At 52.1% G+C, this 27979-nt stretch overlaps 2 protein-coding genes across 3 annotated transcripts in view; one reads left to right on the forward strand and one right to left on the reverse strand.

Annotated features, from left to right (window-relative positions):
- CSRP1 (cysteine and glycine rich protein 1) lies at nucleotides 1–27527 on the forward strand. The gene is made up of 6 exons (XM_045014882.1): nucleotides 1–147; nucleotides 16585–16697; nucleotides 19115–19283; nucleotides 21574–21703; nucleotides 23726–23819; nucleotides 25873–27527. Exons 2-6 carry the CDS (start codon nucleotides 16586–16588, stop codon nucleotides 25947–25949), a joined length of 582 nt encoding a protein of 193 aa, XP_044870817.1. The 5' UTR covers nucleotides 1–147; nucleotide 16585; the 3' UTR covers nucleotides 25950–27527.
- The window catches only part of LOC123369342 (maestro heat-like repeat-containing protein family member 7), a 1253347-nt gene that overhangs the window by 473075 nt on the left and 752293 nt on the right, over nucleotides 1–27979 (reverse strand). The window lies entirely within an intron of this gene.

Consider the following 27979-nt stretch of genomic DNA (forward strand, 5'->3'; position numbering starts at 1 on the left):
GCCCGGCCCCCGGGCCTGCAGTGGGGGTGGGGGGTGTGCCTCGGGACACGCCTTCTCCCGGGGAGAACAAAACCCAGCCCCCAGCGGAGCCCAGCCCGGGAGCGCAGCGCCGAGCGCAGAGCTAAGGAGAGCCCAGCCCAGCAGCAGGTACGTGCCTTCGGGGCAGCTGCTCCCACGGCCGGGCGGCGAGGGGACCCGGACTCTACCCCAGGCCGGCCGGACCCTCCATGGGCTCCTGCTGCAGCGCCCCCAGCCCCACGCGGCGCATCGTGACTGCAGCTCCCTGTCCGGCCAGACCCAGACCTGCTGTGCCCCGGGGCTTTCCCCCGCCAGGCCCCGGAGCGCGCGTCAAAGGAGCCGCACTCCGGACCATATTAGCATGAAAGCCAAGTGCCTGAGTCAGAAAGGATCTGGCCGGTTTCCTCTTGCTCTGGGCAGCTGGGGGAGGGGGGCAGAGCCCTGGCTCTGTTATTACGCGGGGGCTGTGCTGCCCGGGGATGTGCTAAGGGGCAGCGGGTCCGGTATAGCTCGGAGTCCCTGTGCTGTCTTGGTCCCCGGTCATCAAACGGGGCTGTTCTCCAGAGCAGGGCAGCTTTGAACTGCTCCCAGCTACGGAGCCAGCCGCACCCCTGGCACTGAGTTCGGAGCGACTGCAAATAAAGCTGGCTCGGAGGTGCCGAATTCAGAGCAGGGTTTCAGGGCTGCTCCCTTCTGCCTCCCCACTCCCCAAAACCTTTAGGGGAGTCATCCCAGTGCAGGGCTCTGCTGCTGCCGGACCAGCCCTGGGATGAGCTGCCCAATGCTGGGGTTGTAGACACCTCCCACTCTCCAAAGCTGGGGTGTTTGGAATAGAGGTTCAGAGCTGGGGACCAGCTAAGAGAGTTTCCTCTGGGTTCAGGTTGCAAATCTCCAGGCTGACTTTTCAGGTCCAGGTTTTTGAAGGTTCCTTTGGATTGTAACCTGTGCTATCAAGTATCATCTCTGTCAGGGCTACAGCTACACAGAGCTGCCTCAGAAGCTCTGCTAATCAATTGTATTTTAAGGCTGTGACGTTGTACATCCTCAATCTCCTCCCCAGATCTCCCTGTTCCTGGCTCTGGCAGGCAGGTAGGATCTTGCCACTGTTGAGAGGAGTTGTTCAGTCATGTAATGTAAAGCTGCATGCTTCTCAGCCGTAACATCAGCTTGTTACAATGGAATCCCATCACCCCTCCCACCAGCTGTGTATGCAAAGACTCCCCCACACGTGCTGAGGCAGCATGTCAGTCCTGTGCCCTGATTTCCATAGCAGGAGAGGGGCTGGCCCATGCCACCGCAAGTGCCAGGCAATGTCCTGGGCTGCGTTTAGGCTTGGCGATTGCAATCTACCTGTCTGAGCTTCCAGGCTGCCTCCATTGCACCCATGGCATGGCAGGAACCCTCTGAACAGAGTGGTAGTGCTGTGACACTGAGAGACGCTTGGATGAGGATGGAGTAGCCATCATGCTATACTTCTTGGTGAGTGTAGTACCCTTGGAAATGAAGGGTTCATGATGCTGGCTGGAGCTGCATGTGGTGGGGTCTTGTCCGGTGCAGGCTTCATCTGCACGCATATAGCTCTATGAATGCTCCTCAGTCCTGAGTTCTAGCACCTCCTGCTATTTCAGTCTTGCATCCCTGTTAGCTCTGCCAGTGGCCCTCAAGCCTGACCTGCAATGGCAGTAGTCCCACATCTTCTTGCAGCCCTGTCAGTGCCCCACAATGCTGACCCCTCGCTCCCTTCCCCCAGATCACCTGTTCTTCCAGACCTGGGCTGTATCATGTGATGGGGTTTTGATGCAGAGTCCACAGTGAATGTTTACTGAGACCTCCCCAACTCGTTTCACCTGTGACCAAAGTCTGGAAATGAGCTTGGTCTTCACACCACCTCTTGCCAGTGCTTAGACCCTTTGCTTCTTTGAGCATAAGTGGCACCCACTCTGGTGGATAAAGGCGTGGGCCCAAGTTCTGATCTCTGTGACTGTGGGGAATCCTACAGCCATGTTTTCTGAAATATTTTAGGGAAAATGTGTGAGGCCTGGGGGGGAAATAAGACCGGACACAAGGTGTACGTTTTTAACGGTGAGAGTCCTTAACTCTTGGAACACATTACCCAGGGTTGTGATGGATTCTTCATCACTGACAATTTTTAAATCAAGGCTGGAGGTTTTTCTAAAAGATCAGCTCTAGGAATTACTGTGGGGCTGTTCTCCGGCCTGTGTTACCCAGGAGGTCAGATGAGATGATCACAATGGTCCCTTCTGGCCTAGAAACCTAGGAATCTCTGAACATTTAAACAAGAAAAGCAGGCTGACATCATCCTGCTCAGTGAATTTCCTGCCACAAGGGAAGCGGAAATGTATGTGTGCTCTGTACCCCGGAAGGGAGGTTGTGTATGTGATTATATCTAATGGGGAAACCCAGCCTATAGCTCCTGGAGTTTAAAATTGTGTTTCCCTAAAGCAGCAAAGAGAACTTTCCTAGTGCCCTTCATTTGGGGCTCTCAAAGCATTTTGCTATCACTAGTTAGAATCCACTCGGAGGTAGGTAAGAATTTGTGTTTCCATTTTGCAGATGGTTGTCGGGGAGGGGAACTGAAGCTCTGAGCAGCGGGGACTTGCCTAAGATCAGTGGCAGGGCTTGGCATGGATCTCAGGAGTCCTGTCTCCTAACTGCCCTGCTCTAACTTCCCATTTTGGTCTGGGTAAAGGTTGCACTCCTGTAAACTTCAAGGGCTACATCCTCAGTTGGTGTAAATCAGTGTACCGGTCGCTTCCCCGAAATAACTAGAGTTGCACTAATTTATACAGCTGAGGATGTGGCCCAAATAAATGAGCTTCGGCCTGGTGTTAAAGCAAGAAATCCAGATAGGCGTTGTTTGCACAAATTAAGAGCAGAGATTGTAGGAGGGGGTGTTAACCAGAGCTGGGCAACAGAGCCATCCCTTGGGTAGGGCGAATCGGAGCAACCGCTCCAGGCCCCGCACTTTGGGGGGCCCCGCGGGCTGGTGCGATTGGCTAGTGTGGTCGGTCCCGGAAGAGACGAATCCGTCACTTCCACCCCGGGTCCCTCACCCCCCTAGGGATGGCCCTCCTGGGCAAGGTACACCAGACACTTACTATCTGGTGTAAACCTATTTGCTGGAGGTCAGCTCAAAACATGAGGGTCAAGGGCCAGTGAGCCAACACCTTGATGAGAAAAGTCAGCACTGGGATACCAGGGAGAGGGAAGGTGTTGAGTTGCTACTAGGTGCTGTCCCTGGCACCATCCTGTGTGTCTTTGGCTACTAGATATCTGATGCATGGACACCTCTTCCCCCCGCGCAGAGCTTTGGGGAGGGTGTGTCTTGGCTTCTCTCTCCCATTCCTGGTGGCTGCAAGGTCTGGCTTGTGGGATCCACCTTCCCATGAATAGCCTGGGGCCTGCAGCTGCTCAGAGCTTGGCAAAGGTAGTGCCAAGATACTCCTCCCTCTGCCCTCTGGGCATGCTGTTACAGAGGCTTGGTATGAACTGGATGTGTGGCTTGTCTTCCTACTTGGGAGGGTGGGGGTTCTTCTATGGGGTTTTGTGCCTCTCCCAGCCAGAACCCCAGTGCAACTCAGAGCATCTGTACCGAATACTGCCTTAGAACTGGGGAGGGCTGCTTCAGGATTCCGTCTCCTGGGGAGGGCAAAGCAGCCCATAGAGCCTAGGATCTGACTCTGTTCTCAAAAGGTACCTGGTATGGGCTAAATTACTTGCATTAAATAGGGCTGGTCAGAAAATGAGGGATCAGGGGAAATTCCCTGCAGGAAAACCTGACTTTTTGCTGAAAAACAAATAGCTTCTTTCTTGATTCTGCCCCCCCCCCCAACCCCCAGCCTGGATTTTCCATGGAGAGCACACACTTCCCATCAAACTGTTCACTTAGTAGATACTCCAGTTTTTCCACCCAAACTGGATTTGGATGGAAAACTTGCAGCCAGCAGTCCTCTTGTGGAATGCCTGGGGATCCTTGCGATCTCTGTGGCTGCAATACCTCATTCCTCAGGAATTTCACTGCCCTTTCGCACTAATGAATGGCCATGTATGGTAACCTGTCTAGAGCACAGTGGTCTGGTGTTTAGGTGGCCGGCTCTTTGCCTTCTGTAGCGGAGCAGGCTCAGGGACATGGGCTTGTCTCCCCTGGTAGCAGCAGAGGGCTTGGCCCGGTCTCTAGTGGAAATTCTCTGCCTGTCTCAAAGCCACTCAAGAATATGGCATGACTGGGTCTGCCTGGGTTCGGGGAAGCTCTCCACTCGGAAGGTCAGGTCGGGGTGCACTGGCAAGCTCTGTGTGCGGATCCTGCGCTAGCCACGGGCTGCTGTTAGTCTCTCACTTCCATGGACCCTAACTCATCCCATTTATAACTCATCCTGTACTGACTCCCTTGCTCCGAGCCAAAACCCACAGAAAGGCCTCACACAGTAAGTGCTGCTCTCTTCGGCTACACTGATTTGGTCCCAGATTGCATTGGTCATCATGCCACGAGGCTTGAGACCTGATTCTCTTTTCTCTCACACGGGTCTGATGTGCATGTATCTCTGCTAACTTAATGAGGTTACTCCTGATTTGCACCAGGTGAGTGAGGGTTGGCCTCAGGTCTCTTTTGGAACCTCCACTTTAGCAAATGTCTTCCTTCCATGGGGGCTAATTCCCAGCTGACCTGTTCCTTGTGCAGTCACTTACACTGGTACACAACTGATGTAAATTGCTACCAAATCAGAGTGACAGTGTGCTACACCCACTTCACACTCGATCTGTACAGATGGAAGTGACATATGGTAGGAGAGAGTTGGGCTCTCCTGGCTAAACTGCCAAAAGAACTCAGAACACTGGGTGCAAAGAACCCTGAAAAGCTGGTCCCAGTGGTAGGTGGTAAGGCCTCAGAAATCTGTCCATGTGGCTTTCCTCAGTGGATTGGATATATCTTTGCAAAGAGATTCTCCTTTTCTTTCCTGCCCAGATGTCTAACCTCTCCAGGCCCCTTGGAGTTGCATCTCCTGCCAATTACTTATCCTCTGCAAATCTCGTTAGCGTGCTGTTTACTTCCAGTAATCAGGAAGACTTTAAATCAGACCCCAGTCCCTGTGGTCCCTCTCTAGATCCCTCTCCCGCAGTTCCAGACTCTGTCACTAGTTTCAAGGCCACGTGAGAGTTCTCCTGGACAGGGCCGCCCAGAGGCTTCAGGGGCACAGCAATTTTTGAGGCCCCTTCCATAAAAAAAAGTTGCAATAATATAGAATACTATATTCTCATGGGGGCCCCTGTTGGGCCTGGGGCAAATTGCCCCACTTGCCCCCCTGCCCCCCTGGGCAGCCCTGCTCCTGGACAAATAAGTGTGAATTAACTTTACAGGTGGAATTTTATGCCACACTGTTCAATGCTCTACAGCAATCCAAGTGCATTAAACCTGCCCTTCTCCTCTGCTAAATAACCTTTTAGTATGGCCAAAATTAATTGGTGTCTAACCTTTTTTCCCCAGTAGCTGTCCCCTCATCTCTAAATCCAAGGCAATTGCTGTCTAAATCATGCTCACCCATTATGTAGTGTAGAGGATGGACAGAACATCTGTGAATATTCTGACACTGGAGGTGGAGAGGCTCCCGGGGAGCTGCTTTCTGCAGTGACACCTTGGTGATCTTCAGAGGTGCTAATGAGGCCGGATTCTTATCTGCAGCTGTGTGTAGCCTGAGGGAGGGGAAATGGGATGGAGCTACACAGACCTCATGCATGTTCTAAAGATCTGGCCCAAGCCATGTGGGGCCAGACTTGTTAAAGAGCATGGGGCCAGATTTCCAAGTGCTCAGAGCCACTGATTGGGGCCAGGTGCTCAGCACCCAGCACACCGAACTCTGTTGAAAATCTGGCCCTGTGTCACCTACCCTGATCCTGGCCACTGTAGACTTGTTTCAAAATCACCCAGAGCAGGCACCGAGCAAGGTCAAGCAACTGTTGGTCTCCTGAGGGAGAAGAGCAGTGAGTGTGGTGGGGTAACAGGTCAGGATGACCTGTTTCTCTTCAGAGAAGTAATGCTCAGATTTTCACACCCCTCAGCCTAGTGGTGGGATTCCCCCACAGACTGATTAGACCTGCCGTGGTTTGTGTCTGAAAGGTGGAAAAACCCATGAAACTTTTACAAGTGAAACTCCAGGGAGAGCTTGTAAAACTGGTGTTTTCAGATTGGTTCAACTGTACTGGGATAAGTAAAGCAGTACAACCCCGTAGGGTAACTGCAGTTATACCAGTGTAAAAGTGCCTTATACGGGTATGGCTTACTCCCATGTGAGAAGGGAAACAAGCTATACTCGTAGAAGCACATTTATACCAGTATAACTGTAGCCACACTAGAAAAGTGTTGAACCACTTTAGAGGTTTTTAAGGTCAGGCTTGACAAAGCCCTGGCTGGGATGATTTAGGTGGGGATTGGTCCTGCTTTGAGCAGGGGATTGGACTAGATGACCTCCTGAGGCCCCTTCCAACCTTGAGATTCTATGATTCCCACAAGGGGGAAATGCATTCCTTCTGAACACTATTTATATTGCATCTGAAAAGAAAACTGGGGGGGTCACATAAGGTGTCTAAGACAAGGTTATGGTTTGCTGGTTATAATTATGGTGTCTATATGGCAGGTTTCAGAGTAGCAGCCGTGTTAGTCTGTATTTGCAAAAAGATATTCAGTTGCATCTGAAGAAGTGAGCTGTAGCCCATGACAGCTTATGCTGAAATAAATGTGTTAGTCTCTAAAGTGCCACAAGTACTTCTGTTCTTTTTGGTGTCTATATGGGTGTATCATTTTTGTAGTTGAAGTTATGAATATTGGCTCTATACGGTCTTGTGCTATGCTTCTGGGTGACATCCCAGACAAGTTGGTGTTAGCTCTGCCTAGCCTGCTTGATGGCCCATTAAGGACCATCAGCTATACAGTTTACCCATTGAGAGAAGGCAGATATGCCTTGTAACTTAGCAAAGTATGCAGGAACTTGCCCATGTGACTCCAGACTCCATTTTGCTGTAATTTTCCATAGTAAGAACAAAGAGGTTCTTACACATGGAAAAGACTATAAAAGGCTGATGCCTCATCTCCATTTTGTCTTCAATCCTGCTTCATACATCTGGAGGGACTTTGCTACAAATGGAAGCTCTACACAAAGGATTGAATGACCCATCCCAGCTGGGGATGTACTCGAAATTTGATTTGAACCTGCAGTTTATTCTGTCACTGCTACAAGCCTGAACCAAGAACTTTGCCATTACTGTATGTAATTGATTCCACTTAACCAATTCTAACTCTCATCTATATCTTTTTCCTTTTATGAATAAACCTTTAGATTTTAGATTCTAAAGGATTGGCAACAGGGTGATTTGTGGGTAAGATCTGATTTGTATATTGACCTGGGTCTGGTTCTGGGGCTTGATTCTTTGGGATCGAAAGAACCCTTTTTTTTCTTTATTGGGGTATTGGTTTTCATAACCATTTGTCCCCATAATGAGTGGCACTGATGGTGATACTGGGAAACTGGAGTGTCTAAGGGAATTGCTTGTGTGACTTGGGGTTAGCCAGTGGGGTGAGACCAAAGTCTTCTTTGGCTGGCTGGTTTGGTTTGCCTTAGAGCTGGAAAAACCCCAGCCTTAGGCTGTAACTGCCCTGTTTTAAGTAATTTGTCCTGAACTGGCACTCTCAGTTGGGTCCCACCAGAACCGCATCGTTACATTTGCCCACCTACAACTGGGGTCTGTTGGCCTTATGCTAGTCTAGTCGCTTAAACCCAACTTTTCACAGGTGATCACTAACATGTGCATCCCTCATTTTCTGGGTGCCTGGCTTGATATCCTGGGGTCTGATTTGCAGAAGTGCTGAGCACTTACAGCTGTGATTGAATCACTGGGAGCTGGGATTTGAACATATCAGTGCTGTATAATGCTAAGCACTCTGAAAAATCAGGTCCTAGGCATCTCTGATTGGGCATCCAGATTTAGTGGATACTTTTGACCATAATCTGTCTGTGCCTCTGTTTTCCATCTGTAAAGTGAGGATAATGCTCCCTCATCTCACAGGGATGCTATGAAAATAAATAAGTTTGTGAGTCACTCAGATACTATCGTAGGAAAGGCCATGAGGAAATTAATAATTGTGCCTTCAGAGCAGCGTTTGGCTAGTGTGCAGGGCATAAAGCATGGGCCACACACGAACAATAAGGAGAAAATAAAACATTGAATAGCTGCTCATTAAGTAAGCGCTCTTCATATTTCAGCCTCTTTCTATCCTAGGCCCAGTCTTTGACCTTTGCCTTTGTTTAAATATTGGAAAGCTTCCATCGTGTCTCTGGATTGTTTTCCAGTGTTGGCCTTGTGTGGTTACAAACTTTTGTTAACTTGGAAGCCAGACTTCATCCACTGAGCCTGTGACAGTGTCAGCCTGAAATCTGCCAGTTCCAACGAAAACCACTGAAAGTTTAGTTCCTCTCTGTAGAGTCCCTTCTTATGTAAAATTCATGCTGCACTTTGATCAGACCCCTGGTGTCCTGCGCAGATTTCATCATACTTGCAGGAGTAGCTGGATGCAAATGTGGACGCAGACAGATCCTCAGCTAGTGTCAATTGAAACTAATGAGGCTACGCTAACTGCCATCAGTGGAGGACCAGAGCTACAGTCTTCCTAAGAATGCAACCAAGTGGGAAACAGGTGCATCAATTTTCCTCTTTCAGTTAAACTAAACATGAGGCTGCTGGCTGGCAGCTTTTAACAGCTACCATGTGTTGTAGATTTGCTAGGTGTCAATTGCTCACCGAGGTTCTGATGATGCACTGCACACCCACGTGTCAAAGTCTGGGATGCATGCACCTGAAGTTCTCATCTATAGTTATATTTTCACTGGACAAATGCAAAGACCTGGGCAGAATATTCCCCAGTTTTCTTTTCAGATGCAATATAAACAATGTTCAGAAGGAATGCATTTCCCCCTTGTGGGAATCATAGAATCATAGAATCTCAGGGTTGGAAGGGACCTCAGGAGGTCATCTAGTCCAACCTTCTGCTCAAAGCAGGACCAAACCCAACTAAATCATCCCAGCCAGGGCTTTGTCAAGCCTGACCTTAAAAAATCTCTAAGGAAGGAGATTCCACCACTTCCCTAGGTAACCCATTCCAGTGCTTCAACACCCTCCTAGTGAAAAAGTTTTTCCTAATATCCAACCTAAACCTCCCCCACTGCAACTTGAGACCATTACTCCTTGTTCTGTCATCTGGTACCACTGAGAACAGTCTAGATCCATCCTCTTTAGAACCCCTTTTCAGATAGTTGAAAGCAGCTATCAAATCCCCCGTCATTCTTCTCTTCTGCAGACTAAACAATCCCAGTTCTCTCAGCCTCTCCTCATAAGTCAGGTGCCCCAGCCCCCTAATCATGTTTGTTGCCCTGCGCTGGACTCTTTCCAATTTTTCCACATCCTTCTTGTAGTGTGGAGCCCAAAACTGGACACAGTACTCCAGATGAGGCCTCACCAACAGGGCCAGCTCCAGACCCCAGCGTGCCAAGCGCGCGCTTGGGGCAGCATGCCGCTAGGGGCGCTCTGCCTGTCTCCGGGAGGGCGGCAGGCGGCTCCAGTTGACCTCCCGCAGGCGTGCCTGCGGAGGGTCCGCTGGTCCCATGGCTCCGGTGGACCTCCCGCAGGATGCTCCACCGGAGCCGCGGGAGCAGCGGACCCTCCACAGGCACGTCTGCAGGAGGTCCACTGGAGCCGCGGGACCGGCAACCGCCAGAGCACCCCCCGCGGCGTGCCGCCGTGCTTGGGGCGGTGAAATTACTAGAGCCGCCCCTGCTCACCAATGCCGAATAGAGAGGAATGATCACGTCCCTTGATCTGCTGGCAATGCTCCTACTTATACAGGATATTAAGGTTCAACAGATCAAGACTTCTTAAATGATACCTCACAAGGCAAACTTTGTACAAAACACATCATAATCGTATGATAGTGGTGAATATAGGGGTTCCAAGGCACTACTTTGAGGTACAGAGTGTCACACTCCTCCTGACCAATTTAATCTGTGGCTAAGTGCTTGAATCACTTGTTTAGATTGCTGTTTGGGTTGCATTCAAGGGGGTGTTGGCACAACTGGTTCCAGTTTCTTATCCGGTCCCAGTCTACCTTTCATATCAGTTGTCTTTACGGCATGATCACTGATTTGATCTCAGCTAATGCTAAAGAGCTACATTTCAGTGATGATGGCATTGAAAATGTCTCTCCTGCAGCATTGTCAGGTGAATCAATGTTCTGCTTCAATGGTAGTGTTTCATTCAGTGGCACAGTTGTTCTTGGAGAATTCAAAGAACCAGATTCTCTGCCCTCTGAGCATGAATTCTCTCAATCTTATCACTAATATGGACTGTGTTAGCTCTCCTCACGTAGAAGTGGAATTATTTTTTTTCACTCCGTCCATTCGGTTGCTTGTTTCCTTCAACTTCATCAATGTGTGAATTGTTGGGACGCGCTAAACGTTGAATGCCCATTTTCCGTGTTGATCTGCAGCTTTCATACTTACTGTAGCTAGAATAAGACATCACCTAGGGAATTCGAAATTTGAAGATTGGGATAAGATGAACTCAGCAGCTTTACACAGAACTATGTTCTAAGATGCCCGGCACAGCTTTCAGAAAATGCTAGATTCTGACAAACTTCCCTTCCTCAAATAGCTCACAACTGCATAGATTCCCTTCTCCAGAATCCTGTGACAGCTGATTGCTACCATTAACAATGCTCCTCTCCCCACTCGCCAATGGGACATGATCAAAGTATCTGCTGAGGAAGTGGAATAAAGAAAATAGATCGGAGAGCTTCTCTCCTGTCTCCTCACCATCTTGTAACACACAAAGGGGACGTGCAATGAAACTGAAAGGTGACAAACTCAAAACCCACCAAAAAAAAAAAACCCTTTTCAAACACACATTGCCACAGGATGTCACTGAGGTCAAGAATTTAGCATTGACTGTTATAACTCTGGATATAAATCTTTGATCCCTCTTTGAGTCTTGTGAATGAACTCTGAAGGGCTACAAAAACCTCATGGTTTAATCCAGTCATTTATTAGTAGGGGTTAGGATGATGCCTTAATGGGGGGGCAGATTATCTCACATCTGTCTACAGGGGGGAAGGGGGTTGCACCTTCCTCTGAAGCATCTGGTACTGGCCACTGTCAGATGGGACACTGGACTACACTGGCCAGACTCCTGATCTGGTCTGGTCTTTCCTATGTTCATTGACTACACCCTGTCCCTCTCCTTGACTCTCCTGCCGTCCTACCTTCACTGAACCCTTAGAATAAAGCTCTTGCTGCTTTCTGATCCCTGCTGCAGCCTCTGCCAGTTGGGTTTTCCCCACTCAGTGTTCAAGCTTTCGTGTGTGAGTTGTGGACTGAGTGTGCATGTGGTGAGGGGGAGGAGGACATTGTTCAATCTATCAGAAGACCTCTCTCCGCTAACGGTCCCACAAGCCCATATTTCTGTGAGGTAAACTGAGGCTGCTTTGTTTATTGGGGAATCTATTTATACCATGTTCACTGCTGAAATCTCTTGTGGTAGACTTGCTAGGAGACCCCAAACCATGCGCAACCTTTCTTAGGCCGCGTCTGCACCATTAAACCTGTCAGATAACTGGGGTCAAACAGGACGTATCCCAACCCCTCTCTGACAACTGCTCCTGAAAAAAGCTGTTCCACTGAGGGGGTGTCACAAAGTCCCCGGGCAATGCTCTGGAACTGCTCCCCACAAAGCCAGTCAGGACTTTGGGGAGCCTCCTCTCCCTTGGAGCAGACTGTCTTCAGGTCAATAAACTCACATGGCTTCACCTTCCTGGGTCTCTCGGAGCATTCAGCATCCTCTGCCCCTCCTTGCGCTTCCCACAGTGAGTCCATCTAGGCCTGGGGAAGCCAGAGGGTCATGCACGCACCCCTACTTCACTTAGCAGTCAAACATGACTCTTAGCCAGCCGGTAAAACAGAGGTTTATTAGATGACAGGAACACGGTCTAAAACAGAGCTTGTAGGTACAGAGAATGGGACCCCTCAGCCGGGTCCATTCTAGGGCCCAGTGAGGCAGACAACCCCGTCTGCCCTTACTTCCTGTCCCCAGCCAGCTCCCAACTGAAACCCCCTCCAGCCCCTCCTTTCTGGCCTTTGTCTCTTTCCCAGGCCAGGAGGTCACCTGATCTCTTTGTTCTCCCACACCTTTAGCATCCCCTTGCAAGGGGGGAAGGGCCCGGGCCATTAGTTGCCACGGATACAGAATGTCGGCCAGAAACTGAGGCACCCACACAGTATTCAGAGGAAACATTAAGAACAGCCCCACTTCGTCACAGGGGAACAATCGGTTGGATTCAGTGCCGGCTGTAGCAAATCCTGCTAGACAGCTTGGTACTGAACTTGGTTGCAGCTGCCTCTGGGGTTGAACACAGCACGCGCTGGAGCACCGAACAACAGATATGTGTATCTGTCTGAAACTACAGGGTAGCCTTTGGTTGGCTGGTTACTAGAGATGGAATTTGCCTAGGAGTAGTGGGGGAGAGGGGACGGACTGAGGGGTAAGGGGTAATGGGTCTCTCTGTCCCTTCTGAAACAGGGGAGGCTGGTATCTGACATAGGGGGGTGGGAAAATGCTTAGGATTGTACTGTAAGGGTCAGATAAGCTCTGTTCTAATCACAGAAGTGGCCTTCCCCAGAGCTCTGTCCTAGGAATTGTAGTGTGTCTGTACCTGGGCTGCCTCTGGCCTGGTGCTGTACGGCTGGTATCAGCTTTGTTGTTCTCCAGGGAGCCGCCCTTTCTGAGCAGGACTGAGCTCCCTCCCACCCCAGCCAAGTGAAATTAGATTCTGAGAAACAGTCCTTTTAAGGCCATCCAGGGCGCTGGACCAGAATGATCTGGCTGAAAGGGAGGGATTTGGCAGCAGCCAGACACAGCAGAAAGGAAAATGCACAAACCCCAGCCTGCAGGGCACTGGGGAGGAGCAAGGAGCTACAGACTGCTGGAGTTAATCTTTTAACTAAGTGGGTCACCCTGCCCATAAGATACCCTTAGATGGTCCCTTGACACAATCCCCCATCTTAGGTAGCATTTTATCCCTGCAACCCATGCAGGCCACTTAAATATATTTGGTATTGGAATGTGTGGCTGTGACTCAGGAACTGCTAGCACAGCACTGCTAGAGCAAGGCTTAGCCGCTGGGTCAGCCCTCTTCACAGCTCCGCCAATGCAGCCTCCCCTGCTAGCCTGGTGCTGGGCTCAGGTCTGTCCCTCAGGCTACGTCTACAGTTGAAACGCTTCAGCATCGATGCTACCTATGCGGATGGGAGGGGTTCTCCCATTGCTGGTGTTTAACCACCTTCCCGAGATCGCCAGGTTGACAGAAGAATTCTTCCACTGACCTAGCGCTGTCTATGCCGGGGGTGAGGTCGGCTTAACTCCGTCTCTCTGGGGGGTGGATTTTTCACACCCCTGAGAGATGAAGCTATGCTGCTGTAACTTTTTTTCAGTGGAGACCAGCCCTTAGTCCTAACCTGGAGCTCTCTGCTGTCCCCATCCTGAGTCCATGCCTACTTGCAGGGCCAGCTTTAGGCCTATTCCACCAATTCCCCCAAATTGGGCCCCACGCCTAAAAGGGCCCTGCGCCCAGTGAGAATCCCTTCCCTGGTTAGAGGCACCTTTTTAATTTTTACTTACCTAGCAGTGCTTCGGGTTTTCAGCGGCACTTCGGCGGCGGGTCCTTCAGTGCCTCCGAAGACCTGGAGCGAGTGAAGGACCCACCGCCGAAGACTGAGAGCAAGTACACGTGTTTTTTTACGTGGTTTTTTTTTTTTTTTAGTCATCCGTGCCGGGGCCCCATCAAAACTGTTCGAATTGGGCCCCACACTTCCTAAAGCCATCCCTGCCTACTTGAACCTAGGCTAAGATCACCAAACTCATTTTATTAGTGACTGACCGGAAGGCCTGGCCTAAACTAAAAAGCTAGGTTGACCCAGCTGTGTTGCTAAGGGGTATGAAAAACCCATTCTCCTAAGTGACGTAGTAAAGCCAACCTAACCTCCAGTCGATGGAAGAATTCTGCTGCTGCCTAGCTACCGTTTCATGGGTCAGAGGTGGATTAACTACAGGGATGGGAGGACCCTTCCTGTCACCGTAGTGAGTATCTACACTGCCGCGTCGCAGCCATGCCACTTGTGCATTTCAAGTGTAGACAAGCCCTAATTCAGGGATTTTGTGGAATATTTTATGTAGCTCTTTCATTCCCGCAAGATCTCGACCTCTCCTGTGACAGAAGGACGACAGCCTGATGCTGCCAATGCTCGGGTGAGCAGTCTCCCTGGGACTGTGTGGGTAGGTGGAGTTTGCAGCCTCACCTCTCAGTCTAAAGTGTTTCTACTGCAGTGATGGGGCCGGATCTGAGGGTCTCACTGTCTTCAGTGCATTTATTCTCCTCAACCATCTGTGAGGCAGGGCAGGGGTATTACCCCATTGTACAGACAGGGGACCTGAGGCACAGGAAGGCTGTGACTTGCCCTTGGTTACATAGGGAGTCAGAGAGAGAATAAGGAATGGCCCCCAGACTCAGGCTATTCCCCCTGCTTTCGCCCCCTCCCCTGCAACCATTGAACCGTGCGTCCTCTTCATCAGAGCTGTAGTACTAAAGCTGGTGGAGGCAGTTAACTCTTCTGGCTGGTGTGTGGTGTCTGGGCAAACCTGTCTGTATCTCTTGGGAACTTGCCCTGCTGCTTTCATTGATGTTGTGCCAAAGAGCACAAGGGTGCGTGTTCCCACCGGGGTGCATGGTCCTTGGAATAATCTCTCTACCTGGCTGCACGGCACCAAAGCAAGCACTGTCCCAACCGCTCTACAGCCCAGTGCCGTAGAGCTGGCAGGGGCAGAGGATGAAGCTGGCTAAGGAAGGGTATTGGTGCCTGCAATGCATTGAGAAACCAGTTTACATGATGGCTATGTCTTGTTCTGTCCTTGGGGGTTAGCTGAAGGCCTGATCCTGATTGATTACTCTGCATTTTTTTAAACTTGGGGCTGCCTCAACTCGGTGGTCCCCTTCTGATACCTTTTTGGCATTGAGTTCCCAGGAAAAGAGGAGACCCCATAGGAAGCCCTGCTTTCCACCCCTTACAGCCAAGTTAGAACTTCAGGGCTGGCCTAGACAAGGCAATTAAATGTTTTGTGACATTTGTCAAGTTTGTGGGCATGTCTCTAGATATCCTGGGCTTCTTTGATTCTCTTCTCTGGTGTTGGATCCAAGATAAAAACCCAAATCTCCCGGGAACAGGGAGGCCAGGTGGAAGGCTAATACAGGGCTAATACTCCAATAGCATGTGCAGTTGGGGGGTGGGGAGGACTGCGGAGTCTGGGTATACATGGCACAGTCACAGATGTTGTCTCTTGCCTTTATCGGGGATCTCCTTCCCCACTCTCATCCTCACCAACAGCTATAGGACAGATGTTCAGAGAGCAGGCGATTCTAGTGACACTTTTCAGGCTGCTCCTCCAGGAAGCCCTCTCATCCCCCACACTCCAGCCAGCCAGACCCTGAGGAATGTTGCCCCAGGCCTGTTGCTTTGTCATTCCACTGGGAGATAACTAGGGCCCAGAATGTGGGGTGAGACTCGCCTGGTCTGTCTCAGCCTGTGCAGATTTTCTTCTCTTCCTCCCCGCTTTCCAGCTCTCATTCCTTTACCCTTTTATAACAGGGAGTTGCTGGTTCTCTCTGGCCTGGTGAACAGTGCAGGGTCAGCTGTGCCCAAAGGGTACAAAAGTTCCCATGTCCAGTGGTGATACTATGGTGAGGGGCACCTTAGACAGACCTGGGGCCCAGGAGAAGTGCTGTTAACCTACCCTGCAGTGCTGTTAATCTAGATTCCTTTTCTCCCCGAAAATTCCTTGGGCTCAGGGGTCCAAGGAAATGGGGAAATTCCTGCACCTCTGGCAAAGCAACAAAGAGGCGTCTCGTTTCTCCACGTTGTAGGGGTGCAAATCTCTGTTGCGTGCCCTGTGACACAGGAATCTGATCTCCTCCTTCCCATGCCTCATCTAGCACTCGTGGGTAGCTGAATTACCACACGGAGCAGAGAGAGCCGGATCTAGGCTGGAGAGCTGCTGAGGACAACACTGACTGCCAGCCAGTGTGTGACCCATGTACCAAATGCATCCCACCACTCTTCCCTTATACCCAGGGGCACCTGCACTAACTATTAGCACCAGAATGCAATGCTCCAGCTCCAGGCAAGAAAGTTCTGGGACACAAGTGGAAACATTGCTGGGTTTTGCAGGCAGTGCCAGCGTATGCAGCTCCAATCTGTGCATTACGTGACTTAGGTGCAGTGCGTGTGCTCTTGGTTGGAGCCTACACACCTGGGTTTTGAGATGTCCCTGTGACATTAGGATCTTTCCCCGGCACCTGCGGGGTGTCCTGGCTCTTTCCCAGGATTCTAATTGCACCGTCCAGCAGCTGCCTTGCTCAGTCCCGTTGGGGTGAATCTGTTTTTTCCTGTCTGTTTTCCACAGGATGCCGAACTGGGGTGGAGGGAAGAAATGCGGCGTGTGCCAGAAGGCCGTGTACTTCGCCGAGGAGGTGCAGTGCGAAGGCAACAGCTTCCACAAGTCCTGCTTCTTGTGCCGTGAGTACAGCGCCCCGTGGGGTCCTGGCCTTTCCGTTGACATGGCAACGCCCTGGCCTGCTTGCTCTTGCCAGCGATGTAAACATGCCCCCGGCACTGCAGAGCAGACCCAGCCAGCTGACATTTGGCTAATTACTGCTGGGCTGGGAGCAGCTCTCTGTTCTCCAGACTGGGGGAAGGGATTTTTGCAAAGCATCGTGGGTGATTTAGGGACTGAAATGGCAGGGGTGCTTTGGGGAAACATCCATGCAACTTCCGCCCCCACATTGCTAAATGAAACACTAACCCTAAACCACACTAGCGCAGGCCCCCTAGATGCCTAAATGCACTATTTTAAAGCCCTGATTGTACCATCCCACAGCAAAGCCATGCTAGCAGTGCTGAGGGCTAGGAACTCCATGAGGGCACATCTCTGCACCGTCTTTGAATGAAGAGGGAAGGGTTTGTGTGGGGTCTTGCAGGCGGCTGGAGTGTGGCCTTTGAACCCTGCAGGACCTGGGGATCTGTGGACAGAGGATGCTGCTTTGCCTTGTGCTTGCTGGCCATTCTGGTGACCAAATGCCTGCGGCATGCCCGATGCCTGGGCCCCCCTCACCCGTCTGGCAGTCGTAGCCTCAGCCCATCCATACGGCAGTCTCCACATGCCAACCAGCACTGGAAAGGATGCAGACATGGAGTGGCAACTGACATGCTAGCTCCCACCTGGGTGGACGTCACCTGTGCTCAGAGAAATGCAGGCTTGGGTCGTGCAGCTGCTTTCCACTGCTGGCACCTGCTATCCCAAGAAATGCAGTTCCCCAGAGATCATAGCTGGCAGGGGAAGGGGAGGAGTTTCCAGGGAACGGCACAGGATCTCCCCACCCGACAGGTGCACTCCGGTGTCTGCTTTCCCGCACAGGAAATGGGGCCTGCCCACAAGCCCTGGTCTTTGTTTGCTTCTCCCCAGTGTAAGGCTATATCTGAACTACAGAGCCCAGGTACCCCCCAGTGCGGGTGCAGCATACACTGACAGGAGTTTTTCTACCTGTGTAGGAACAGCACCTTCCCAAAGGACGTGGGCTGTGCCCACAGAAGCACACTTCTGTCAGCATAGCTGCTTCTACACTGGGGCTTTTGCCAGCATCGCTATATTGGCTGTGGGTGTGTGTCTCCCCCCCAACAGATGTAGCCATGCAAGTGTTAAGTGTAGATTAAATGTTTAAATGCCCGATGGCTCAGCTGGTGGGGATTTGCTGAACCACTGGGCTAGATGGGCTCCGAATACCAGCCCAGCTAGCTCTGCTACAGAGGGCTCAGGAAGCTTCTAACCCGCAGAAATTCCTGACATAACCGTCCTTACATGGCAAACATTATCCTTTTCCTTTTCCCCCTCCTACTCTCCAAGCACAGAGAGCGCCCAGGGAGCAGCTGCCCTGGAGGAAAAGCACCATATTTAGTCATGGGGATGGGAAGTGCAGATTTAAGATCCCATATTTAGGTGGAAAGCGCTGGGCCTGCAGAGCGTTCCGAGGGGAGCGCGCGGCTCTGTGTTTGCATTCTTGAAACATTGTTTAAGGGCAAGAAATTTTTCTTCTGGCAAGGAGACAAGCAGGCCACGGGGAGCGGCTTCCTGCTGACATTTCAGGCATGTGTGTGGGATGGGGGTTGCGTCTGTCAGTCACACACCAGTGTCTGGCTCTTGCTGGGCTCCTCCAGCCTCTTCGTTCCTTTACAGCCAGAGGTAGGTAAACATCAAAAGGCTGCGGCTGGGATTGTGACCCCTGCCCCCACCTCTGATCCTGCCCCTTCCAGCCTCCTCCCCGCCCCTACAAATTCCTCTTGGATTATCTGATCCAGCGCTAGGGCTTGGAGGTCAAGTGTGTCTAAGCATCCAAGAGTGCTGTCTGTGCTGCCTGTCATCGGCTAGTTCTAAGCTGCCAGTCTCCTGATTGGCAGGAGCATGCTCCAGTCGGGGTTGGCCCAGACCGAGCTGGACTGTCTCCGGGCATGCACACTTTCTGCCGTCATCCCATGGAACCGATCCCGCAAAGGCTGAGATCACTGACCATCTATGCAGCCCTCCTCTGCCTGCACCATTCCTGATTAACCCTTAGAATGGTGCAGATGAGCTTTGTAAAGGGATTTCATAACTTGTCATTTCTCAAATTGCATCCACTCTGCCCACTGGCAGCACTGGGGTTAATGTCAATTTCACCTTTTAACTCTGAACTTCCTGGCGTTTACCTGGGTGGGTGGGTTGGTTGTTTTTTAACTCATACCAATGGTCCTGTTCTCGGCACCTAATCTGACACATAATATGTCTTGGGAGGCCTGATGCTTTCAGACTTGCCAGTGTGTTCTGGCTGCCCAGAAGCCAGAGATGACCTATAAACTCCTGGCCAAGGTCTGAGCGTGACATTCCCCTTGTTCCTCTTCAGTGGTCTGTAAAAAGAACCTGGACAGCACCACCGTGGCTGTGCACGGGGAAGAGATCTATTGCAAGTCCTGCTACGGCAAGAAGTATGGCCCCAAAGGCTATGGCTATGGGCAGGGAGCAGGGACCCTGAGCACCGACAAGGGAGAGTCGCTGGGAATCAAATCAGAAGAGTGAGTTGGAGCCTTCATTTCAAAAATAGTGGCTATAAAAGGGAATTGGAGAGAGGCACCCCCATCCCAGCGCTGGGCTGTGGGGGCCCCAGTGGGGAGGGGCACTGGGGACCCGAGAGAGCTGAGCAGCTCTGCTAGCATTTCCTGTTCTAAAGAAATCCTGCTTTCTACCATGTCTTTCAATTTCCGTGTAAAGTTCTGCACTCTCCTGACCCCTAGTAGTCAGCAGTTTGGCTGGCAGGCTCTTCCCAGCCTTGTAAACGCCAGCCTCTCCCCAGGATCCTCTGACTGGGTCAGTCTAGTGCCTGGCTGCAGCTGGGCGTCTAGCCGAGCCACTCATCTGGTGAGACAATGCCCCCTGCCGTTAACAAAGGCAGCCCTGAGAACAGAATCAAGCTGGCAGCTAAAACCTAACCTAGCAGGAGTCTAATGAGATCAGTAGCCCTTGCCCTCCTGGGTAGTTCAAATGACCAGGAAGAATGGGAGGTCTCTACTCCAATACAATCAAAGCCTGGTTTAGGAATATGTCTACACAGCTGCAGTGCTTCGGTGTAGACAGTCGCTACAGCAAATGAGCGACAGGAGGGGATCTCCCCTTGCTGTGGTTAATGCACCTCCCCAAGAGGCAGTAGCTCAGTTGATGGAAGAGTTCTTCTATCGACTTAGTGCTGTCTACACTGGGGGTTACATTGGCTTAACTACATCTATCAGAGGGGTGGATTTTCACCCCCCTGAGCAACGTCGCTGGGTCGCACACATTTTCTTGTGTACACCAGCCCTTCAGCCGTGTCTTCACTGCCAAGCAAAGGTGCACGTTTACAGTGTCATTGCTATCTTGAGGTGGCCTCACTGTAAAATTCCAGAGGCGCTGGAGTTCTTACCTCAATGGAGTTCATCATCATCAAGGCAAATCCCAAAGGGACGTAGCCCCCTTGAAGATCGAGCGCCACCTAGATCAATCAAGGTCCTTCAGATGATCTGGCCAGATATTCAGGCTACAAGTAGGTCTGCGTTGCAGCCAGGGGTGTGACGTGCTGCTTGTGTAGCCAGACCTGCGCTAGCCGTACTCTAGCTAGCTTGCTAACAATAGAAGTGAAGCCGTCGTGGTGTGGGCGTTCGTGCAGGCTGTGCAAGGCTGCCTGACCCCCAGGGTACGTACTCATTTGTGCATCCCATAGTGATGCCTGCAGCACTGCACCCTCACTGCTCTTTTCAGAGAGCTACTTAGAATACAGCTAGTGTGGGTATGTCTACATGAGCTGCCACTGCACTCGCGCACACATACTGCAGTGTAGACGTTCCCTTAGAATCATAGAAAATCAGGGTTGGAAGGGACCTCAGGAGGTCATCTAGTCCAACCCCCTGCTCAAAGCAGGACCAATTCCCAGTCCCCAATCCCTTGGTCCATCATTGGCTACCGAAGCCTTTGGTGCGCACGTGATCCCCGGCCGTGCAGCAGCATCCCTTGGTAAGTGCACTTTGTAATTCATTGGTCTGCCATCCTAATAACATGTCCATACCAAGAGAGCTGCTGAAACCGAACCAGTGCTGATGGTGGGTGCTGGGTTTGGCTACAAAGAGCCAGTCAAGGTTAATCTCAGGTGCAGGGTACAGGGTTGACTCCCCTAGCTCCATTGAGTAAAGGACTCCGGCACCTCATCTCCACTTGGGTTTTAGGGCAGGAGCCAACTCAAGCTAGCAGCCATGCTGTAACACCCACCTTTGGGGGCAGTGCAGCCCTCGCCTGGTGCTCCTTGCAGAGCTGGTCAAACAGCAGCAAGGGTTTTGACAAAATGTTGTGCTGAAGTCTTGAACTTTCACCCCCAGGGGGGCAGCTCCCGTGTGCATCCCCCATTCAGAGCAGGGTGGCTTATAGCATCTGGGAAGCCAACCATGGGGTGGGAGGAGCTTCTCCAGCCAGAATTGCTGGCTCCCTGCAGCATGATGGGAGCGACAGTGACTCTAGCCTGCCTTCTCCCTCATCCGGCAGGGCCGTGCTTCGCTAATAGAGGCAGATCTCCCATAGAGCAAACCTGCAGGAGAGTCTGTAGCCTGTGTGCCCCCTGCGGGGAATGTTCTAACCCTTCTCTCCCAGATGCCCAGAGCGTCCGAAGGGCTCGGCCCACAACGGGAACCCATGTGCTGAGCCCTTCTCACAATCTGGCCCTAGAGGAGACCTCTTTTCTTCCCTGAATGTGGAGCCTCCCTGTCTCATCAGCCATCTCTGTCTGCTGCTGCTTCCCAGTCGTGCAGACCAGGTAACTAACTCTCCCTAACTGGAATCCCACAGGAGCCAGCCCCACCAGCCCACCAACAACCCCAATGCCTCCAAGTTGGCCCAGAAGGTGGGTGGTGCTGATGGCTGCCCCCGCTGCGGGCAGGCCGTGTATGCTGCTGAGAAGGTGATTGGCGCTGGGAAGGTAAGACAGCAGTGCCGTGGGGGGAGCTGACTGCAGGGTGGTGGTTCCTGAGTCAGCATGTGGCTGGGAGCCCTGAAAGGGTCCATGAACTAGGGCTCATGGTCCAGGGCCAAGCCCGGACGCTATCATGGGCCAGATGTCCATCACCCACAAATGAGGCTGGATTTTTAAGAGCTCAGCTAGCGACCATCGTGCTGTGAGCTTTCTTGAGAATCTGGCCCCTATGGATGGTGCTGGCCCCTTCTGAAAATTCTGTCTTTATGATGCATGCAGGTGGCAGAGAGCTGCACGCACGGGGTAGCCACAGGCCCTCTCCGTCTCCCTGATCCCAGGGGATTATGGTTGGTCCCTTCTCCTACCCCCCTCCCCATGCCCTGGGAGGAGAATGATGTGCATCACAGCCCTGGGCTGGAAGACAAGTCTGCTGCAAGGAAACCGCCATGTTGGCATTCTCCCCTTAGGCGCTAGAAGGCTGGATCTGGCTTCCACAGCCCAGTTCACCCAGCCGCAGGCTTCCTAAGTCTTCAGGCTCCTCTCTCTCCTCCACCGCTGGCCTCTGCATGAGGCAGGGTGATGAAGTCTCCAGACTGTCTTTGGGTTTTCCCCGGGCCTTGCCCTGTGAACACATACAGCTCTGCTAATGCATCTGTAGCATCTCCTGCTGTTCCAGTCTTAGACTCTGTCCTGCCCGCCAGGAACTCTGTGCAGTCCTGACCTGCAGCACCCTCCACTAGTCCAGCCTGACTCGTGTTACTGGGTCATCTGGGGCTGTGATCCCCATGTGCATAGCTAGGACTACTGCGACCATGTCCCATGGTTCTACGTGCTGCAGCAAGCTGAGCTGCTCTGAGTCTCTCCCAGTGAACTGTGGGAGAACTTGTCTGTCCTGGGCACATGAAATTGAGGGAAGGCATCGGAGGCCTACTGGCTTTCAAGTGGGTTTAGCTCAGTGGTTCTCAACCTGAGGCCCACGGGGTGTAACTTTCATTGGTGCGCCTGTTCTAATTCTAGTGCTTTAGGATGCGTTCATCTCTAGAATACGGAGCCAGGGGCTCTCGCCAGATCCTTAGGTGGTGCGCACTGTGAATCCAGTCGCCACAGCTTGGCTGACTTCAGAGGAGTTGTGCTGATCAACAGCAGCCTAATATTTAAGAGTTAACTCTTTACAGGAGCAAATTCTAAACTGTGGGTGGCTGGTAGTTTGGAAACAAGATTAAAGGAGCATGTTTTATCTGTAACCGGTTTCATGCATGACTGGTTGAGATCCGGGTTAGACCAGCCTCTGAAATCCCACTTGCCTGGAATCTTTTCTGATGAGCCAGTTAGTTTCGTCTCACCAGGGTAATGGGTGGTTTTCCCTGAGCTGATCCGCTGGATGCGGGGGTAGCCCATGCCCATAGCATGGCTCTGTCACCACTCTGAGGTCCTGGGGTCAGTCCCTGATGCAGACAACCCGTCAAGGGGCACTATGTTATGTGGGGAATGGAATATGTGAGCTAGGCTAGAGCAGGACGCTGTTTCCCAGGGAAATTCTGGCTGTGACTTGGGACTTGTGCTCCGAAGCTTTAAAACCTCTTTAAGGAGGGGCTGGGCACTGAGGGTCCTGCCCAGACAGAAGGAAGTGTGATAAAAGCCAACCCTTCCATGTAATGCTGGGAATACCAGCCAGGGACTGCGAAGGGGTAAAGCCAGGGCTGTGCTGCTAAAAACAGCGACACTGGGGGACCTGGGTACCACAGAGTCACACTCACCTTAAATTCACCGTCCCATGGAGTGGAGATCAAGCCACACTGGTCTGACCCGGGCCATAGCATGGCTGAACCCCTTCTGGGGAGAATGGGATTGTGACCAGAGCCTCGGGACAGGCACTTTTCACTGTACAGCTTTCCCCGTGGCGGGGTGCTGCCGGGAAGAGCCAGGGAACTGACATGCCCTGGGTGTCCTACCAGTGGGTGACTGCCTGAACGGCCCCCTGCTCTGCTCCCCGCCCCCTCTGACTGCTCTCTGCTCCTCTCCCCGCAGTCGTGGCACAAGGCCTGTTTCCGGTGCGCCAAGTGCGGCAAAGGCCTGGAATCCACCACGCTGGCTGACAAAGACGGGGAGATCTACTGCAAAGGTGAGCGCCCCCCTTCCCGGCGAGCTGGGCATCCCCAGGACCTGAGGGATAGAGGAGTCCAGAGCAAGGTGGGGGAGGGGGCATTGCAGGGGTGCATCTTCGGGGAGAATGCATTGCTGATCCCAAACCAGCACACGAGATGCTGACAATTGCAGGTCCTGCTAAAATGAACAGAGGGAGGTGCTGTCCGAATGGCCCCAGAGGGGCAGGGATGTACCCGGGGAGCACCCGGTGTATGGGAACAGCGAGCACTCAGACTCTCTAGTGGCCTGGCCTCTTGTGGGTTAACGCCGCACCAGCCACGCGGGCTGCAGAGCCACTGGATCTCTCCCCATCTAGCACCTACAGATTACCTCACCCTGCTCTACCTGGGCCATAGCCAGGCTGGTCTAGGTTTGTGGGGGCGGCTGGTGGCCTCTGGAAGTGCCAAGTGAACCTAACATGTCAGTGTCTTTCAATGGGAATCTGTAAAACCCCTAATGCTTCTGCTTTTGAAAGAGGTGGGCAGTGCCTACCCTGCCTGCCCTAGTGGCCCCCTGGGGGGCAAGGCCATCAGTGCCTTCATTTCCCCTTCCTGCCTATGGGGCTGTTGCCACCACATCCTCTTCCCTCCCCCTGCCCCTCCCCCCGGGGGGGGAAAGCCAGGCTCCTCTGCAGCTGCTCCCAAAGTGCTGCAGCCGGCAGCCGGGTTGCCCATGTGTGACTGGCTGCAGAGTCTTCTCGTGTGTGGCCCCAGCTCCGTATGGGGGAACTCGCCCTGCTGCTGCACCCCAACCCCTGCCCTGAGCCCCCTCATATATCCCGCATCCCTCCTGCACCCCAACCCCCTTCCCTGAGTCACCTCATATATCCTGCATATATATCACCTCATATATCCTGGGTTTGTGTCCCTTCTGGTTGGTCTCCGGGGCAGACAATCGCACACCTTTCATTGCACCAAACTCTCTGCCCGAAACCAGAGACTCTGCCGTCCCTGATGATTATCCTGTGAGCTCTGCCCAGGGCTCACTGACAGTGACTCTGGGGGGGGTTGTCACTTGATGAGGGCCGGCGTGTGGGTGGGATCTAGGAGAAGGGAGCGAACGCCATGTGAGTCTGATCTCTGGGGTTCCGCTGGGAACTCTTGTCCACATTGAGCAGTAGAGGTGAGAAACTAACCCAGGGCAGGGGTGAAAGTAACTTAAAGGACTTACCGGTACGCTGGAGTCCTGAGCAGGGGTGTGGCCTCAAATGGAAGAGGGCGGGGCCTTTCAAGATTTAAAGGCCCTGGGGTTCCGGGCTGTGGCTGGGAGCCCCAGGGCCTTTAAATCACCCCAGATCTACCAGCTGCACAGGCGGCTGGGAGTCCCGGGGCTCAGGGGCCAATTAAAGGGCCTGGGGTCCAGCTGCCGTGGAACTCTGGGCCCTTTACATCACCACAGGAGCCCAGCTGCTGGAGCTCCGGTGGCACTTTAAAGGGCCCGGGGCTCCTCGCAGCGGCTGGAGCCCTGGGCCCTTTAAATCACCGCCGCGGAAGCTGGTCCAGTCCGGCACGATGTACTGGCTCTTGCCAGTACACCAGACCGGACCGTACCGGCTTACTTTCACCTCTGACCCAGGGTGAACTTTAAACCCCCTCCCCCGGCAGCCAGCTAACAAGGGCAACTATGTCCAGGCTGGGGGAGAGTTGCAGTGGATAGGGAACCAGTCTGGGAGCCAGGACGCTTGGTTTCTGCTCCCAACTCTGCCACTGACATTACGGTGTGATCTTGGGCAAGTCAGTTCCCCCCCTTTGTGCCTCAGTTTCACTATTGGGGGTAACGACAAGGCCCTTGTTCGTAAAGGGCTTTGAGATCCTCTGATGAAAGGTGTTAACCAGTCCCCATATGCTTGTTTCTTCACCCTGTTTCCACCTGCCTGAGAGATGGGGCCGGATCTGAACTCTGGGAACGAGCCTATTTCAACACTGACCCCACACTGTAAAACCATCTCCCCCCTGATCTCTATGTCCCCTGTGGCTGGCACCCCTCCCTTCCCTGTGTCGCCATCACTCATGGCTTCTCCCCTCCCGCAGGATGCTACGCTAAGAACTTTGGGCCCAAGGGGTTTGGCTTCGGGCAGGGAGCCGGCGCGCTCATCCACTCCGAGTGAGCCATCAGGATTGGCTCCTCCGCCTCTTCCCTGCAGCGCCGAGCGCTTCGCCAATACCAGGCTCGTCCAGACTGACCTTCAAACGTGGATCAAGGCAGCCCGGTCCTTCCCCCATTTCCTGCCAGTGCTTCTGTCAATAAACTCCTGCTTATTCTAACTAGTCCAACACCCACTTGCTTGCTGGTTTCCTGACCCAAAGCTCACCAAACTAATCGGGAATCTTCCTGTTGACAGCCGTGGGCCTTGACTCAGGAGCGAACAGCCCTAGCGTAGGCCAAATGGCCTTGACGCCCTCACACGCTTGTGCAGAGAACTTTCCACGCAGCTGGGGAGCGTCACTTTGTAGGTAATAGGCTCACCTGTGAAACCTGGGTGCTCTGAGGCTCTGAAAGCAGCCAGCCACTGGGACGTCAGAGGAGTGTAACAAGCCTTATTCGATCGTTCCTAGATGTAAAAAAATCAAAGCTGGCAAATGATTGGGGCTTGTGGGTGGGTTATTGTTTGTCTGGAGACAGAGGGAGACAGAGATCCAGTGACTGATATGAGCGAGAGATACAGACTAGGGAGAGGAGAATATTTTTTAAATTGTGTATTGTATTAAAAATACTAATTGGAGGGACAGTCCATATAAATCACCGGCCAGCTCCTCAGTGGTGTACATCGGCCCAGCTCCATTGACTTCACTGCAGCGATGTGAAGTTACACCCTGGTTCTAAATCTAGTAAACTAGTACGCTTTCAAAAGTGGCCACTGACTCAGATTGTCTCGGTTCTGGGGGGCCAACAGGGTGCTGATCTCTTTCAGAACCGCTGCAGCTCCCACTGACTTCAAAAGGGTACTTGGCACATCTGAAACCCCAGCCCAAAGCTGCCTGTTACGGTGTTCCTAAAAACCGATGCCCAGCGTCACTGGCTAACTTGGAACCTTTGGCCCAGATTTCTCTTCCTGCGTTACTAACAGCACCTTAGCCTATTAACCCGAGAGCGCAGAAACAATCCAACTTGCTTTTCACTGTTTATGCCACGGTTTTGTGTTTCTCTCAGCTTGAACATTGAGGTCAATTTCATGCTGGTTTCACAGTTGATGCTACAGCGTTTGGGTTGCAAACTCTGCTGGAAAATGTTTGTATGTTTTAAAAAATAACAGGGACAGTTTTGCCCTCAGTTTACAGTGCTGTATGAGCAAACAAACTTTCCCCAGTACAGTTCTCATTGTGGGGCTTCAGGTGCGGCTTTGCTTTCATGGGCTCAGATGCCATCTAATCCCTTGAGCAGAATAGAAAGATGCAAAAACTGGCCAAGGAATAATAGAACTTGGGATCACACAGAGCATTCTATGGGTTTATACCTAAAACTTCACTAATTCACTTGGCATCATTCCCTCCCTTCAGGGTGTTACCTGAGCAAAGATCACAGCTTTTATTTCCCCTGTTTCCTCCTGAAGCAGAGATGTCTAGGATTCCACATATCTTTTCCACAGTGCAGGAGAAACATTATGTTGCAATATTTCTACTGTATATGCCATGTACAAGGATTGCGTTCAACCAAAATTATGTATTCAATAAAGCTCTGAGAATGAGGCTTTTGTTCAGTCTCTTCTTTCCCTAGCAAAAAGAGAAATGATTAGTCACATCAGAGGGGAACTCCCTCTGTGGCTTCATGTAAAACTGACTCTGTAGGACGGGAACTGGCTTCTGCCTTTAGAGAGCTGGATCAAAGCTACTTCATTACCCCACTGCTTGGGTCATCAGCAGGATTTGAACCTGGGACTAGTCAGTGTTACAAGCAGCTAGCAGTATTAGACTCTTACTAGAAGCAGCCTATGGGTGACACAGGCCATATGCTGTACTAAAGTAGGTTATACTGTATTAACTACTCGGGTCACAAGTGGCATGAGTTTAAGCTCACCCTGGGGCCACAGTTTCTGCCCCGCATTGATGCCCGGTCTGTGGGCATCTAAGCCCAGGGCAGGAGTGACTCTGAGTCAGGCCTGGACTGCAATAGCAGAGCTACCTGGCTTAGCCCTCATTA

Source organism: Mauremys mutica, chromosome 4 (genome assembly GCF_020497125.1).
Source record: "Mauremys mutica isolate MM-2020 ecotype Southern chromosome 4, ASM2049712v1, whole genome shotgun sequence".
Lineage (NCBI taxonomy): Eukaryota > Metazoa > Chordata > Testudines > Geoemydidae > Mauremys > Mauremys mutica.

Excerpts from the sequence above, each read along its gene's own strand:
- CSRP1 (XM_045014882.1), top strand. The coding sequence starts at position 16,586 with ATGCCGAACTGGGGTGGAGGGAAGAAATGCGGCGTGTGCCAGAAGGCC. Across the intron at positions 21,704-23,725 it reads AGGTGATTGGCGCTGGGAAG|TCGTGGCACAAGGCCTGTTT; the intron begins GTAAGACAGCAG and ends CTCTCCCCGCAG. Across the intron at positions 23,820-25,872 it reads CGGGGAGATCTACTGCAAAG|GATGCTACGCTAAGAACTTT; the intron begins GTGAGCGCCCCC and ends CCCCTCCCGCAG.